The following is a 16,893-nucleotide window of genomic DNA, read 5'->3' as shown; positions in this document are numbered from 1 at the left end:
GGGAGCATCTCTGCATTACTTCCCCTGTTTTAGGAATCAGTGCAAGTGAGAAACAAGTGTCCTTGTGGAGAAGGGCTGACGGCACAGTCCAGGCATGCCCTCACTGCCTCAGCTGGACAGGGAGGGTGTCTGCAGCATCACACCCCACTTTGCAGGGCTGGGCGAGCAGCTCCCACTTTTCACACCACCTGGGACTCATTGTAATAGGGCAGGTCCCAGCCTGGCAGAGATGTGCCTGTGTTTCCTTCTTGTACCGAGCAAAGCCTGGTGGCATGGGACAGGGGACAGGAATCACTTTTTCCACGGGCTGTATTCGGGTGACAGAGGGGATGGTGGGCTGAGCTGGAGCACCCCAAAGCACTGGGGGCTGTGCTGCCGCTCGCTGGCCCCAGGCCGTGATGCTGCCGTGGGAAAGGGCAAACCCAGGAGCATCCCCTGGGAGCGAGGGGGAAACTGCTGTGTGAGCATGTCCGGAGCTGCATCTCCATGGGGAGGGAGCAGGGGGTGATGCGGGGAGAGGGATGGGGGGCCACCTTAACATGATTAAAAGACCATCTCGATGTGGTTACAGCAGCACTGACCAAACCATGGTGATTCATCACCCTTGGCACTGACCCCACTGTCTGGGGGCACAATGACAGGGGCAGCACTGCTGTCACCTGTCACTGTGCCATCCACGCAGGGGGACACAGGGGACGGCAAAGGCCCTCTAATGTAGGACCTCTGGTTTAAATGACACGCCTCATAGGTGGTTTCCATTTGTCCTGCATGGATCTGCCCCAGCAGGACCCCAGTGCTGCTGGGATGGGGTTGGTTGTGTGCAAAGGGGAGGGAGGGGTCCGATGGGTTTGGGATCCTTGCTCTCCGCCTCTCCCTGTCCCCAGTGCCTGCTGCCACGGGCTGGGTGCCGCCAGGCTGCTTTGTCTCGCCTGCCGTCCCGCACGCTTCATTTTTCAGTCTGGTGTGAGACAGTTGCCGTGATTAATCTCGCCGGGGCTCTGCGAGCCGAGGACACGGCTCAGCTCGGCTTCCTCCATCAGTGGGTGGGTGCTGCTGCCCTGCTCTCCCTCATCACCCCTCGTCCCACCTGCTGGCAATGCCGCTCAGCACCCACCTGGCCCCAGAGCAGCCCCAAGGACGGAGCCTGTTTCGCCGGAGATGTTTCCCTCTCCAAGGCTTGGTGTCTGGTATCGGGCCCCAGCCTGTCGCGGCATTTCCCAAGGTTTCTGCCTCTGCTGTGTTTTGTCTGCTCCCAATCAGTGTCTTTTGTTAGTGTCTTTGCAAGGACGGTAAGATCGCTTCCCTCGCCGCCAGCCCGCTGTCAGCCTGCCCGTTCCACGGCCATTGTATCCTTGAGCGATCCAGGCGCGGCGGAAAACAGTGGGACTCACCGGGAGGGCAGCCGTTCCCCTCGCTGTTGCCTTTGCCAGAGCATCTCTGCCACAGGGAGGTAGGGCAGAGGATGGAGCCTTTCCTGCCGCCCAACTTGTCAGTTGATTTTTGGGGGGGCTGACCCTGGAGGTATGGGGGTGCTGGGCAGTCCAGGCGGCATTCCCAGCGCCGGCGGGGGAGGATGGGGACGCCACTGTCTCGCGTGCCGTGATCTGATCCGAGCTGAGTTGTGCAGCCAAGTGTGCCTCATTTTTAATTGCTTTTGGAGAGGGGAGGGCGAGGTTGGCCTCTCCTCGCTGCGGCCTCTGCCCCGGGCAGGGTGCATGGCTGGGCTCAGCCCTGGCATCCTCCCCTCCAGCTGGGGAGGGATGGGGGGCCGGGAGGACCCTGAATGCAGAGCCAGCAGCACACAGAGAGTTGGGGATGGCAGTGCTGGCCAGTTGCCTGAGCCTGGGCATGGCTGTGCCAGTGATATGCTGGTGAGGATGGTGGCACCTCTGCCAAGCGAGCAGCAGGACTGTGCTGGGCTGTGCCAGATGTGCCAGGCAGTGCCAGGCTGCTGCCACAGCAACCACTTTCAGCCACCAAACACCCCAAGCCTGGCACTGTGAAGTTGCAAGTGCATCCATCCACATGGGGACCTGTCCCTTCCCTGTTGCAGGACCTGGCACCTCAGCACCCGGTGTGTGGCTGGCCCCAAGCTCAGGCCTGTTTGGGTTTCCCTCGTGGCTTTTTTGGCCCTATTTGGTCCAGTCATGGTCATGGCCTTGCAGCGTGTGCCTGGGAGCCCATGTGCCTGGGTGGTGGGGACACGAGCACCACGTGTGTGCTGGCACAGCCTTATTTGTATGTGCTGCAGCCTGGAGTTGGGGCTGCAGCTTTCCCCCTCCATCCCGCTGTGCAATCATTGCCAGCGAGTATTCGTCGAGTACAAATTACAAACCATTCAACGTCTTAAAGAGCTGTCAGTCAGCTCCTGCTCATTATCCTAATCAAATGCACTAAAAATAGTGACAAAACTTATTAGCAGCGGGAAGGGGAGGCCATCAAAACAAACCTGCGGTGGGGCACGGCCCCTGCGTGGCAGCCACTGGGATGTTCCCCTTAGATGAGGTGTGAAAGCCGGGCTGTGAAGCCATGGGGGCTAAATCCCCTCCATCCAGGAGCAGGAGCCCCTTGGGAGCAGCTCAAGCCTCTGCTCAGCACTGGGTGAGCAGGGCTGGTTGGAGAGAGATTTTGCTTTTGGTAGGAGAGGAGGGAGCAGAGGCGATTCCTGCATGGTCTGGGGAATGGGAAGGGGTAGCAGAGCCAGGTGAGGTGCAGCCCTGACTCTGCAGGGCCGTGTCCTGATCTGCTTTCCACTTGAAGCTCTACCCCAAGCCACTGCTGCTGAGAAGTGTCCCACCATGGCACGATTTTGTGACAGAAAACTGTCCTTTTAGAAAAATTTAGCTAAAATGTCCTTTTTTGGCTGAGTCAGGGCTTCAGCAGCACGTTGCCTCCCAGACCTTGTGCATGGTTCGTACTGTAGCATCTGTCTGTGCTTTTGGGAGTGGAGAAGGTGACTCATCCCGGGGGACAAGATCCCCAGTTGGTAGCTGACCCTCCCTGCTGCAGGTCCCGGCTGTCCAGAGATGGAGCAGCAGGGCTGAAAATGCTGGTGTGTCTGGAGGAACTGGCTTGGTTTCTCTCCTGAAAAATCACTCGGTGCGCTGGGGGTGTCCGCGCTCCCCTCCCATCCTGGGACATCGCCCGGGGCGGCCGCAGCCACCTCCTCTCCCGTCCCCGGTGGGTTTGATGAAGTGGAGCAGAGAATCGTCCCCTCTTCACACATGAGAGATCAGAGCGGGCGGGTGTGCGCTGCCGGCCCCGCGCTGGAGGGGTGGCGAGGAGGAGGAGGAGGAGGAGGAGGAGGAGGAGGAGGAGGAGGGCAGCGGCAGTGCTGGGCACTGGCTGTGGCGGGGGGCAGAGGGCACGGTCGGGGGCGCGGTCGGGGGCGCGGGTGCTGCCGCGGGCGCTGACGTTCCCTTGTCTCACAGGCTGCGGCGGGAGCTGAGCTGAGCTGGCCGGCAGCATCTCCCCACCCCGCGGCGAGGCTGTAGCCAAAAGCACCGGTAAGGCATCGCCGATGGCCCGGGGAGAGGGAACCAGGCCACTTTACCTGCCGGGGGGGCTCAGATCTGGGGCCCTGGGTGCGCTGCCACAGCCGATTTGGCCCTTGAGCATCCGTGGGTGGGCTGGGGGCTGGGTGCAGGTGCCAAAGGCTGAACCCTCCCTCGGTGTTCGCCGAGGCGTGGCCGGCCCGGGGGGGGGCAGAGCTGAGGCCTCGCAACTCATCGCGGTGGTGGTTCACGATGTGCTGCTGGCGCTGACCCCCCGGAGCGGAAAGCAGGGAGTTCCTGCAGGCTGCGACGTGCCCGGGGTGCTAATCCCCGCCGCAGGAAAGCTGCCTCGTCCGCCGCCTCGCATCAGTCAGAGCGAGCACGGGAATGCTGGCCGTGCTCCAGCCTGCCACACAAGCCTTGGGAGGGGGAGTAGGGAAGCCCTGCTGGAAACCAAGGCACTGGCCGGGATGGGGAGCGATGCTGAGCCCCCCATGCCAGCACTGTCGGCTGTGAAAAGCAAGGGAACAGGGAAATATCCCACTGGGTGCTGGACAGGCTGCCCTGGCTGGATGCTGGCAGTGCTGAGCATCCCTGCAGCCTGCTGCGTGTAGAAATGCTGTATTTATTAGACATAAATTTATTAGACATAAACACAGCACAGCTGCTGGCGATGGGTATTTTTTGCAGTCTGGCTGCTGTGGTGCTGTCCCACAGCCCCCAGTGATGCTGCTGGGGCGTGCTGGGAGCTGCCACGTTGGGTGGTGGGTTCACTCCCTTCCTTGTCTGCCCTTTGACTCTGGGGGAGTTCATCAATGGCTCTGCTGGAAGCAGGGGGGTCTCTCCCTGGTGCCTCCCAGGACCTGAGTGCACAGCACATTCCTGCTGTCATTAATCACTCCTTTGCCAGGCTCTTGCACAACCCTGCATTCTCCCAGGGGAATGTGCACCCTTTCCTCCCTGGCTGCCAAGGGGGATGTTGGGGTTACAGGGTATTTCTCAGGCCCCCTCTCCTCCCTGGGGACAGGTGGAGAGCCACAGGGCTAGAGCCATATGGTCCTGTGGGCTGAGTTACCTGAGACTCAGAGTGGGGATGGTGCAAGGCTGCCAGTGCCTCTGGGCACAGTTTGGGGTTGTCAGCCTGCATTTTACACTAGCCAAGTCGAAGCAAGAGCGTGCAGGTATTTATGTGCAAAGCAACAGGAGAGCTTGGAGCAGAGCTCGCTGCTCTGCAGCCCCTTCCCCAGAGGACCATGGGTTCATATGCCTCCTGCTCCTCCTCCTCCTGCATTGGGCCCCGTTGGAGCATCATGTCCTGGTGACCAGCACACCCAGCAAAGCCCTTGCCCAGGGGGGTCAGCACCCCAGTGCAGGGTGGGAGCTCTGCTGTCCATTGGAGAGCTCTCCCTGCCCAAACCACTGCACAGGAGGGATGATCTCACAGTCCATGGCATCCCTGGCCGGGACATGCCTGGAAGATGCACATCCTGTGCCCGCAGGCTCAGGGGTGTGAAGGCAAGGACTCGCCTGCTTTGGGGAAGTGCCTGGGGATCCACTCTCCCATCTCTGTGCTGTGGTCCTGGCTAATCTCTGGGCATATTGAGTATTTTATACTCTGATTTTCTCAGCATGCTGACAAATCCTTTGCTGACCCAGGGGACACTTGTGTCCCCAAAGTGCTGCTAAATCCGCTGCCCCAGCCAGGGAGTTTTCCTGCCTGGGGAAGTGCTGTTTCCAGGGGAAACTCTGAGCGGCTCTGCCCTTGCTCACGGTCGCGTGGGCAGTCACAAGCCACACGGTCACAGCCCCACTGTGCCCCCACTTTCCTCCCTGCACTGCTGCTGCCATCCCGGGAGCACCAGTGGGTACTGGAGCTCTGGACAGAGGTGAGAGAGGGGCTTGCTGGGAATGGGGTGGTGGGGGCTTCTTCTCATTGCTTCTAAGGTCCTGCTTTCCCCTGCAGTTCTGCTTTAGTATCTTCGGCACCAGGCTTTTAAAGTGCATTTATTTACGGGACGGACACCCTCCCTCCTGGCTGCAGTATCTGCCTCTGGATTGCTGGCAGTGACAATTTGCCAGTGCAGAGCTTATATTTGACCTTTCTTTGCTTCAAGAACCCCAAAGTCCAGGACAGATACACATGGGCTGGGTCCCGTGGCAGATAGAGGCATTGGTCCTTCCTTGTTGCCCACATCCATAGGAGGAAGGACAGCTCTTCTCCCCACTGGAGTGGCTGCTGGAGTCATACCTAGCAGTTTATTCCAATTCCTAAAAAATCAGTTTATTCCAGTTCCCTGACCCTGGCAGGGTCTGATCCTGCCAGCACGGGTCACACCAGGACACTGCTTGTGTACATTGCTTGTACAATGTGGGAGCTGGAAAAGAGTGGATGGAAGTTGTGTCTTCTGGGAAATAAGCCCCGAGCACTGTGGGGAGGGGAGCAGGGAGGGGAGCAGAGCTTGTGCCTGGCACCCCTAAGCTTCCCCATGGCAGGAGCCAGGGGCTCTGCCCCACTGACACTGGGGCTGTGCAGGCTGCTGGGGCTGCCCATGGCTCTGGCCCTGCTCGTGGGTGTTTGGCCTGAATTCTCTCCAAAGCTGGGCTAGAAAAACCCCTGGCAAAGCCTCACTGGTGGCTGCATCCAGGTCCCACACCCCATAGGCAGTGGCTGCCTCCTCTGCTGCTTCCCTGCTTCTGTGTTCTTATCAGAGATAGTCTCCTCCCTGGTTGTCTCCACCTCCCTTTTCCCTCCTGCCATGCGTGATCTAGCCTAAATATTTCCTTCCATAGCTTCAGGACACTGCTGGGTATCCTGCCATCTTTGGAGACTGCAAATAATTCCCTTCCTTCATTTATATCATTACCTCGAAGGTATTTATAGAGTGTGATCTTGAGTGGAAAGGAAGGCTATATATAAACTATTTGACTATATATAAAGCCAAGATCCCTTGGTCCTTAGCTGTGAGCTGCCTGAAACTGCTCCTGATTTAAGCTTTTATCCCGTTTGCTGCACGTTTTGGACTTCAAAGGTACATGTTCAGCAATTAAATCCCCATCCTGAGCCAGCAGTGATGCCGCTGTGGGTTCTCCAAATTTCTGCTGTCACAGTAATCCAAGCACGTGGATATTTGTCTGTGTCTTGTTTTCTCCTGTCCACGCCCTGGTACAAACTCTCATGCACGAGGAAATGCGTCTGGGTGGGACTGAGCTACATCCCACAGCGGGTGCCTGGCCCCGGAGCCGCTGCACTCTCGACCACAGGTCCAGGCTCCACGCTCAGCATCCTCGCTCCACATTCCCAGGGCTCAGTGTGCTTCCCTCTGCTCCCAAAGCGTGTCCTGAAAACTCCACTCCTGGTGTTTCTCTGGCTGCCGTGGCCACGCAGGAGGTGGCTCAGTGTTACGGAGGGGCGATGGTGTCCCAGGGCAAGGACAGGATGGCCAGACTTCCCGGCAGCTGATGTTTGAACAGACTCCAGAGGTTGTTTCGTTTCCTGGTGGGCAGGCATCTGTCACCCAGGCCCTGGGGAGCAACTTCTGCTTACTAATTGTAATAATAATAATTATAACGATAATAACAGAGGCCCTCTGCGCGTCTGTGCCTCCTCCAGCCCGGGACCATGGGGAGCAGCAAGAGCAAGCCCAAAGACCCCAGCCAGCGCCGGCGCAGCCTGGAGCCCACCGACAACACCCACCATGGGGGTTACCCGGCCTCGCAGACGCCCAGCAAGGCGGCAGCCCCCGATGCCCACCGCACCCCCAGCCGCGCCTTCGGGACCATGGCTGCTGAACCCAAGCTCTTTGGAGGCTTCAACACCTCTGACACGGTCACCTCTCCGCAGCGTGCCGGGGCGCTGGCTGGTTGGTGTGGGCTGGGGCTCGGCAGGGTGGGGAGGGTCTCTCGGTTGGGTCTCTGTGGGCTTGGGGCCAGCTTCTTGGGGTCTTCTGCTTTTGAGGGACTCTGTGCTTGGGGGAGAAGCAGATCTGTGTGTTGTTGGCCCGTGGGAGGATGGTGGGGGAGAGGAAGGTCCCTGGTGAGGGGCACCCAGCGCTGTTCTGCAGCAGCACCTGTGGCCGTGCCCCTCCTGAGAGCTCTGTGTCGTAGGTGGAGTCACCACCTTCGTGGCCCTCTATGACTACGAGTCCCGGACCGAAACGGACTTGTCCTTCAAGAAAGGAGAGCGCCTGCAAATCGTCAACAACACGTGAGTGTGCCTGTCCCTGTCCCTGCAGCCACACCCATGTGGTGAGCTGCCATCTCTGTCCCTCCTGAGGAGCCCCCAGCCCAGCCCAGCAGGACCAGCTCTCCCAGGGATGGGGGCTCAGAGAGAGAGGCACCAAAATGTGCACGGACACAGTGACTTGTCCAAGGACACTGATGCTAGAAGCAATCATTTGCCTGCTTCCTCCTCCTCCCAGCCCTGCTGCTGGTCACCATGGCCTGGCAGCCTTGTCACTAAGCTGCCTCCTCAGCTTGCTGGCCAGTCTGTGCCCTCCAACACAGGGCCATGTCCCCACTAGTCCCCCGTCCCCATCCGTGCTCAGCTCCCTCTCGTTTGCCTGGACAGATTCCTCAACTTCACGGGTGCTTTCCCCTGTGCTTGCAAGCTGTTTCTGGTCTCACCTTCTCTCTTGACTCTTCTTTCTCTCCCTCCATGCTGTCATTTAGGAGGAAAGTGGATGTCAGGTGTGTATGGCACATTATTACTGTTATTATTAATGATCTACATGATCAAAACCCATCTGCTGCCCCTGTTAGGGCAGGTTGGTTGGAGCAGGGCTGGGAGGAGATGGTTTCCTGATGGTTTTGTGGTCAGTTGGGTTTGTTTTCCTTGAGCAACTGGGACAGAGCGGGGAGTCCCTTCCCATGCTGGGGAACTGTTCCATCCAGAGCTGTGTCTGCACCTGGGAGCTCTGAACCTGGCCCCTTTCTTTGTCTGTGCCTGGCTCCCCTCTGCAGTTCCTTTCCAGTTGGCTCTTCACTTCCTCCTGGCCTTTTTTTGCCTCCCCCTTTTTTTTTTTTTTCATTTTTTAATTATACTTTTACTTTTCATGAGTGACTCTGGGGACTCAAGCACGTCCTTAGGGGTCTGACCCCCTGGTTTGCTCCCCGTCCTGGTCACCAGAGCACACACATCACGTGCTGTGTAGAGCAGGGCAGCATGGCCAGCTGGAAGATGCTCCTAAACATGATCCTGTGTTATTAAATCCATGTGTGGTCTGTCCTAACGTGGCACACATGGTCTGGAGCCTGGCTGGCAGAGCCAATGTCCCCAGGCATGGAGCTGTTACAGGGTCCCAAGGGTCTGCAGCTCCCGTTCCCCTCCACTGCTGCCTTCCAACCTGGGCACCCAAAACAGCTTTGCAAAGTCAAAGAGTGGAAACACAAGGGAGCACCCTGGGAGTGAGATTTCTCCTGCAATGCTCGGGCAGTGTTGCATAAACATGTTTTCAATCTGATCCTTGTTCTCATTGTTCCAGTGCTGTTTATTAATGGTGATTTGTTTCATCCATGAAGTCCAGGATGCTCAGGGCTTCAATGCTACAGGAAAAGCCTGAATTTGGGGGTTTTGGGGCTTCTTACTTTCAGCCTCAGCAGTGTAAGAGCCCTACTCTTGAGTTTGGGCTGTTGCAAAGTGAGCTCTGCTCGTGGAGGTCCAGACTAGGCCCATATATGTGGGTTTTTATTTTACACCTCATATCGCTTCTGACATTTCCACACTTTTTTTTTCCTCTGCTTCTATTTATCGGTCAAAGGGAAAGGTCAAGCTGTGATGGGCTCTGCAGCATCTGGGGGGCAAAAGGGCTTTGTTTGGTGACACAGCCCTTTGGTGGAGGGTGCAGGATGTAGCTGCTGACCTTCCCAGTGTCTGTGTGGGTGGGATGTCCACAGGGAGAGAGGCAGTGGAGGAAGCTGGGCAGTTTGTGCAGTGCTCAGGGTGTGAATCACTCTTCTCATTGAGTTCCCAGAGATGCTTGGACAGTCTGGGAACAGCTCAGGCTGCTGCACTTTGGGGACAGCAACAGGCAGGCGTGTGATGTCCCCTTCCTCTAGGCTCCCTGGCAGGGCATCCCTGGAGCTGTGGGGAGGGTCAGTCTGGGAAGGGCTGGCAGGTCCTGGGCACAGCAGGAGCCCATGGCCATAGTGGCTTTGCAGGGTGGTGGCAGGTTTTGGCTGCTCTGACTTAACCAGGATTGTGCAGGACAGAAGGAGAAGCTTCCACATCACTGAGATCCCTGCTCCAGGTCAGCCTCCCAGTCCCCCCCAGTGCAGAAAGGCTCTCGTGGTCCCATTTCCAGTGGGAGGAGGTCTCCTCCCAGCCAGCTGGCAGCCAGCAGGGATGTGGTGGGATATTTTGGGTAAGATTGTGCAGGGAATTGTTGAAATGCTTTGTTTTGATGATGATGATTATTATTATTTTTTCCCCACTGAGATATTTTTGGAATAGTTTGTTTTTGCTGAATTCCCAGCTTGCAGCCTTGCAGCCCAAGCTGGAATGAAGCCACAAGTCAAAAGCTGGGCATTTTTCAAGCAGATGTTTACTCTGGTCCTGTGGGAAAGAGCCCAACCAGCTTTCAGAGCCACCTCAGTAAAGGTGACTGGGGCAGCAGCCCTGTCTGGGGAGCCCATGCACTGTGCTGGGGCTGGGAGAGGCTGAAGTGCCATCCAGGGCTGCTGCCAGGCTGGTCCAGGGACAGAGCCCAGCTCTGTGGGGGGGAGGAGAGGCCTGGAAGGTCCCTGCTGTCCCCTGCCCCACTGACACCACTGTGTGGAGCTGGGGGCCGTGTCTGGGTTCTCCTGACCACTTGGAAGCATCGCTGGTTTAGCGGGGAAAGCACAAGCTGCTGGTGTGTCTGGAGTGAGGATGGAGGTTTACACATCTGCAGGGTCAGGGATGGGTCTGGATGTGGTCTGATGAGCCTTGCAGTGGTGGCTGAGGTTATTAGTGTTTTTCTGTGATGTGTTTGTGGAGGTTGTCCTGCCAAGTTCCTGCATCCTTACAGGGCTGTTCCCACGAATCTGCAGTTTTCCCGTAGCCTCGTCTCCCTTGTGGTCAGGATGAGTTTGGTGACTCTGTCTTTGATGGGCAAGAAGATGCAGGTGGTGGGAGGAAGAGCCCTGCTGTCTGCAGGAAGGGGAAGCCGCCTCCTGCCGTCCTCTTGTTCCTCTCTATTCATTGTCCTCTCCAGCCCTGTCTGGAGCAGGAGCTGGTGGGCAGGAGGGCAGAGTGGGGAGGAGACTCCAGCTCCTGGGGATGTGCCTGGGGCCACTGATCCTGGAGCTGGAGGGAGGAATGGTGGCTAAGCCCCAGGTTTTTGGGGACAACAAGTCACACTCATGGTTGTGCAGGCAGAGCCCACCCTTGCTGGGGCTGCACAAGGCTCAGGTCAGGGCTGCAGCCACGTGGGGTGCCCATCCTGGGGCTGTGAGCAGGGCACCCAAACTGGACAGGTCCCACTGCATCCAGGCTGGGCATCACTGCCGGGCAGGGCTCACCCCCTGCCCAAACCTCAGCCCCTTCCTGTTGCTTTTCTGCAGCCTGTGTTTAACTAACTCTCCTGGGTTTTCCTGGTGCCTTTGTTAATCACTGCCATCCTTCTGTTGCTTCTCCCCATTTCCCCTCCCTCCCCTCGCCTGCTGCTCCCCCCTGTCCTGCTGCTGGGACCCCCAATGCCTCACAACCTCCAGCCAGACCCCGTTCCCATTCAGGTGGCTCTGAAGGCATTCTGGCTCACGGGCTGCCCTGCCCAGTTTAAGTTTAAAGTTCATTCCATATGCCAATGGGTGGCCCCACTAATAAGAGCTCACCCAGACGGATCTGTGGGCAGGGGCTGGCAGCAGGAGCACTCCTGGCTGGGGTCTGGCTGCAGGGCTGGGGCTGTAGGGCTGTCCCCCTTCCCGGCAGGGCTCTGCGCTGGCTCGTCCTCCCCCGGTGCCTGTGGGCGGGCGAGGGGCTGGCCGGGGGGCTCCTGGCTTCACACTGAGTGTGTTTTGGTTCTCTTGCAGGGAAGGTGACTGGTGGCTGGCTCATTCCCTCACTACAGGACAGACGGGCTACATCCCCAGTAACTATGTCGCGCCCTCAGACTCCATCCAGGCTGAAGAGTAATTGCCATCTTTTAGACAGTTTAAAAAAGAGCGATAGCAAACGCACCCCGAGTGTTCCTCCCTGCCCCTGCCCCGCTCCTGGGGGAAGCCTTCCTCTTTGCTGTTTTCCCCTTTGAGTGTGCAAACCCTGTAAATGTTTCCCAGCCTTCCTTTAAGGCCCAGGAGTGCAGTGGTGCAGTGTGCTTGCATGGTGGAGGGGGAAGCAGTGGCACAGTGAGGCCGTGGGTGCTTTTGGTCTGGTTTTTATGGAGAGCCTGAGGAAGAGAAGGCTCCATTGCACCCTTCCAGGACTTAAAGGGGGCTCATAAAAGAGAGAGAGAGTGACTTTTTACATGGGTAGAGGGCCCTGTGAGAGGACAAGGGGGAATGGTTTTAAACTAAAAGAGGAGAGATTTAGATTAGATGTTAGGAAGAAATTCTTCCCTGTGAGGGTGGTGAGGGACTGGCACAGGTTGCCCAGAGAAGCTGTGGCTGCCCCATCCCTGGAAGTCTTTGTGGCCAGATTGGATGGGGGTTTGAAGAAGGTGATCTTGTAGAAGGTGTGGCAGGAAGGTTCCAACCCCCGTAGCAGGGGGTTTGGAACGAGGTGATCTTTAAGGTCCCTTCCAACCCAAACTGTTCTATGTTTCTATGATTTTACTCCTCCACGTGGACACACTGCTGGCTCCACCTGTGTGGATCGGGCTGAGAGTGGAGGGAGCTGTCACACAGGGAGAGCAGGCAGGGGAAAAGCCAGATGTATGTCTCAGAGCAGGAGGTGCCAGCTATGTCCCTTTCCCAGCCAGCAGCATGGTTTCCCTCAGCAAGAGCTCGGGGGGCTTCAGGGATCCCATTTGGGAAGGCTTTTGGAGTGAAGGTGTTCCAAGGCCTGTGGAGCAGGGTTGCTGGGCTGTATGGGGACAAGGTGCACCCTGAGGCACCCAAGCCCAGAGATGCAGCCCCTGGTCTCCAAAACCTGTGGTGTGGAGGCTGGGGCTGAGGCCCCTGCTTGGGCAGGCAGTGGAGGGGGTGAACAAGTGCTGGGTGCTGAGCTGCTGCCTTGCTCCTGCAGGTGGTATTTTGGGAAGATCACTCGCCGGGAGTCCGAGCGGCTGCTGCTCAACCCCGAAAACCCCCGAGGGACCTTCCTGGTCCGGGAGAGTGAGACTACGAAAGGTGAGTGGGTTTGGGGGCAGACTGGCCTCGGAGAGACCCTCTCTAAAGGGTGTGGGGGTACCTTGAGTCCCCTCGGTCACTCTGTGGGATCCAAGTTCCCCAGCTTAGGCACAGGGGGAGGGAGAAGAAGAACGGGGTCGTACCATATAGACAGGAGATGATGTTTGGCATTGCTGAGTGATGCCCCTCAGCATGGGCAGCCTCCTGGGATCTCCCCTGCCAGTGCTGATCCCCAGGGAGCCAGTGCTGCTGCACCCATCACATCCCCAGTGACTGTGCTGAACACACCATTACACCACCGAGCCCATGGTCTGGGGGTACGTGGCCACTTCTCTCCCACTACTGCCTGCCTGGCAGGCGCCCTTCAGAGAGATTGTTCAGCTCATGGCAGGGTGGGAGCTGGGAGCCTCTCCATCCCCAGCAGCACCACCTGGCAGGATGCTCTTTTTTCCTTTTTTTTTTCTTTACCCCCAAGTAGATGTTTTTTTGGTTTTCCTTGGTCCCTGTATAGTGGCAAAATCTTGAATATGTGCTTCCTGGGCAGGCAGGCTGAGGGAGCGATGAACTTGAATCCTTCTTTCAAGTCTGATGACTCTTTATACTTGTTTTATATCTTCCAAAAGCGTGAGTTGTGATCTTTGAGGTTTGACTGCCTGAGGATGCTGTTTCTTACCTGAAAACGTGGCTTAGTTTGGCTCCAAATGCACCTTTGGGAAAAGCCCCTTGATGTGCCTCACTGTTTTTATGCCTTGAACTTATCACTAGTTATTTTATTCAGCTCATTCAAGCAGCAGCATAAATCTTCATCTCTGCTCTCTGTGGCCCCAGCAGCACTGTGCTGTGCTTGTGTGGGCAGAGCAGAACCAAGATCCCAAAGGGGTATTTGTGGAGGAGGGAATTGGACCCACCAGCCCTTGGCTCCCCTCTGAGATGCTGAGATGTTGGGGTGGTGAGTCAGGAGCTCCCCCCAGCCTGCCTCCCATTGATCCTATCTCCTGCTGGAGAGAAGGACCTGACAGGTCTAGGGGCTGGGGGACAATGCCCCTGGTTAGCACATCCCATAGGATGGCTGGTGGCAAGGCTTGGCGGAGCTGCTGTGCAAGCAGGGGGCAGCTGGAGGTTGTGATTGCACGTTGTGCCTGTAGCCAGGGGTACATGCCGTCCCTCCCTGGCACCAGGTGCCAGCTGGTGCATCCGGGAGCTGCTCCCCATCCTCTTCTATGGGTGAAAGAGGGAGCCTGCACGCCCAGTCCTGCCTCCTCCACGCCCACCCTCCGTGGGACCCCATGGGGAGCTCCTGCCTGCAGCACATCTCCCCCAGCCCCTCGCTCCTGCCCACAGGTGCCTACTGCCTCTCTGTGTCCGACTTCGACAACGCCAAGGGGCTCAACGTGAAGCACTACAAGATCCGCAAGCTGGACAGCGGCGGCTTCTACATCACCTCCCGCACCCAGTTCAACAGCCTGCAGCAGCTGGTGGCCTACTACTCCAGTGGGTAGCCATGCGGGGTCCCCTTGGGGTCTGGTGGCACCTGGGGTGCTGTGCCTGCTCTCGCTGCAGGGCGGGTGCTGTTGGGAAGCCAGCACAGGGATGGGGAACCCAAACTGGTTGTGTGGGACCCTGGTGAAAAGCTGCCTGGATTTGAGGGCACAGGGTTTGGGTACTGGTCCCCGAGGTGTTTGCTGGGAGGATGTGGGGTAAAGACATCACGTACCTAAAAGCCCAAGTGTCACCTTGCTGTTGTCCCCTCCTGTGCTAGAACACGCCGACGGCTTGTGCCACCGTCTCACCAACGTCTGCCCCACATCCAAGCCCCAGACCCAAGGCCTTGCCAAGGATGCCTGGGAAATCCCCCGGGAATCGCTGCGGCTGGAGGTCAAGCTGGGACAGGGCTGCTTCGGAGAGGTGTGGATGGGTAAGGAGCATTCCCTCCCCGCTGTCCCCTCCCTGTCACCACCTGCATCCTGTCCCCAGCCATTTGCAGGTGCCCAGAGCCTGCAGTGGGGTGGGGGAGCAGGGGAGGGACACGGCCCCCTGTCCCGTACGTGTGTCCTGAGCCGCGTGTCCTGTGCCACAGGGACCTGGAATGGCACCACCCGGGTGGCCATCAAGACACTGAAGCCTGGCACCATGTCCCCGGAGGCCTTCCTGCAGGAAGCCCAGGTCATGAAGAAGCTCCGGCACGAGAAGCTGGTTCAGCTCTACGCCGTGGTTTCGGAGGAGCCCATTTACATTGTCACTGAGTACATGAGCAAGGGTGAGCACAGGAGGGACACCGAGGGTGCGGCCAAGGGGCTCTGCTCCTCCACTTTGCTCTGACCATGGTCTTCCTCGCAGGGAGCCTCCTGGACTTCCTGAAGGGTGAGATGGGCAAGTACCTGCGGCTGCCCCAGCTCGTGGATATGGCGGCTCAGGTGGGTTTGGGCATCCCCAGGTGTCCTACATTCCCCTCCAAGGGCGCTGGCTGCCTGAGCCCCTCACTGGGCTGTCACAGCTGTCACTGGTCAGGTAGTGGGGTGCTGTGCAGCCTTGCTCAGGTGGGTGCTGTGGTCCCCACTGGGTCTCAGCCTGGAGCTTTGTTGCAGTCTGGGACCATCGTTTTGCTCATTCCTGTTGCCACTGGCTCTCCCTGGCCAGCAAACCCGTGTCTTCATGGGGTTGTTTGAGCAGGGGGTTGTTCCCACACCCCGGCTGGGTGACACTGCAGAGCTGTTCCCCTCAGTGCTGCCAGGCACTCCCCGGGGACCCTCGTGTCACCCTGTCAGCCTCGATGCCCCATGTGCTGGTCCCCACAGATCGCATCTGGCATGGCTTATGTGGAGAGGATGAACTACGTCCACCGGGATCTGCGGGCAGCCAACATCCTTGTGGGGGAGAACCTGGTGTGCAAAGTGGCTGACTTCGGCTTGGCACGTCTCATCGAGGACAACGAGTACACTGCTCGTCAAGGTGCGTGTCCCTTGAGGTGCCCAGGCAGGTGGCACCAGAGCAATGGCCACTGGTCCCTGGTCCCCAGAGGTGTGTGTTGTGTCTGGAGCCGACACGTGGCTCTGACTGCACAGAGACACTCGTGGCCCCACACACCCCCTCACGCTGCCTCTCCATCCAGGTGCAAAGTTCCCCATCAAGTGGACGGCCCCTGAAGCAGCTCTGTATGGAAGGTTTACCATCAAGTCAGATGTCTGGTCCTTTGGCATCCTCTTGACCGAACTGACCACCAAGGGCAGAGTGCCGTACCCAGGTGAGGGCAGGCACCCACCAGCAGAAGCCCTGTCCCTATTGCAGTGCCCAATGCCAGCTGCTCATGCCCAGAGCTTACTCCTGGTACTCCATGGCCCTCAGAGCCATCCTTGTGGAGTAACAAACTGATGCAAAGTTTCTCCTGCCCTTTGGGGCTGCGCTGCCCCTTCCCAGGTTGGATCCTCCCCTCTGGGGTGAGCAGAGATTGGCCAGGGTGCAAGGTCCCAGCCACCCTGTCCCTCTCTAGCCCCGAGCAAGGTGACAGGCTGGCAGGGACAAAGTGCTCTTGGGCTGGGGGGATCTCTCTCCCTGTGGGTCACAGGGGTTGCCCCTGAGGCGTGTCCCAGCACGGCACCCTTGGTGTGTCCCCCGGGACAGGCGCAGTGCAGGGCCTGGCCCGGCTCTGATCAATGCCGTGTCTCCTCTGGCACGCAGGGATGGTGAACCGGGAGGTGCTGGATCAGGTGGAGCGAGGGTACCGCATGCCCTGCCCGCCCGAGTGCCCAGAGTCCCTGCACGACCTCATGTGCCAGTGCTGGCGGAAGGACCCAGAGGAGCGACCCACCTTCGAGTACCTGCAGGCTTTCCTGGAGGACTACTTCACCTCGACAGAGCCCCAGTACCAGCCCGGCGAGAACCTATAGACCCGGAGTTCCTCCTGGCACCAGGGACGCTGCCGTCCTCGCCGCAGGGCACCGAGGGCTGGCCTCCCCACCAAGGGGCTGTTTTTGTGGAGCAGCCCTGGAGCAGGACGGGGCGTTATCTGCGGATGCAGCCCAGGGAGGTGCTGGGTCCCCCCATTGCTCACTGAGACTTGTGGCCCGTGCGTGGAAGCGGCGCTGTCCTGCTGGCGAGAGGAGCCCGTGGGCGCCGGCGGAGCTGGCTCGGGAGGGCG

General features: G+C 58.6%; 1 protein-coding gene across 2 annotated transcripts; it reads left to right on the top strand.

Annotated features, from left to right (window-relative positions):
- The first annotated feature begins 3,431 nt into the window (after positions 1 to 3,431).
- SRC (SRC proto-oncogene, non-receptor tyrosine kinase) lies at positions 3,432 to 16,670 on the top strand. Of its 2 annotated transcripts, XM_027693930.1 has the most exons (13): positions 3,432 to 3,506; positions 7,105 to 7,354; positions 7,599 to 7,698; positions 8,163 to 8,180; positions 11,502 to 11,600; positions 12,655 to 12,758; positions 14,100 to 14,249; positions 14,518 to 14,673; positions 14,836 to 15,015; positions 15,096 to 15,172; positions 15,554 to 15,707; positions 15,868 to 15,999; positions 16,434 to 16,670. In XM_027693930.1, the coding sequence occupies exons 2-13, from the start codon at positions 7,114 to 7,116 to the stop codon at positions 16,640 to 16,642; spliced, it is 1,620 nt and encodes a 539-aa protein (XP_027549731.1). In that variant the 5' UTR covers positions 3,432 to 3,506; positions 7,105 to 7,113; the 3' UTR covers positions 16,643 to 16,670. The 2 variants fall into 2 exon arrangements, with proteins under 2 accessions (XP_027549731.1, XP_027549732.1); XM_027693931.1 differs by lacking the exon at positions 8,163 to 8,180.
- Positions 16,671 to 16,893: the final 223 nt, after the last annotated feature.

The sequence above is a fragment of the Neopelma chrysocephalum genome, unplaced genomic scaffold (genome assembly GCF_003984885.1).
Source record: "Neopelma chrysocephalum unplaced genomic scaffold, ASM398488v2 Primary Assembly neopelma1_94, whole genome shotgun sequence".
NCBI lineage: Eukaryota > Metazoa > Chordata > Aves > Passeriformes > Pipridae > Neopelma > Neopelma chrysocephalum.
Note: the sequence above shows the minus strand (reverse complement) of the source record. Positions and strands in the feature narration are given on the sequence as shown.

What these genes read in the sequence shown, in the direction of transcription:
- SRC (XM_027693930.1), top strand. Translation starts at nt 7,114, where the DNA reads ATGGGGAGCAGCAAGAGCAAGCCCAAAGACCCCAGCCAGCGCCGGCGC. An exon ending in GACTCCATCCAGGCTGAAGA is followed by an intron (nt 11,601 to 12,654) that starts GTAATTGCCATC and finishes TTGCTCCTGCAG; the next exon opens with GTGGTATTTTGGGAAGATCA. An exon ending in CTTCGGAGAGGTGTGGATGG is followed by an intron (nt 14,674 to 14,835) that starts GTAAGGAGCATT and finishes CCTGTGCCACAG; the next exon opens with GGACCTGGAATGGCACCACC.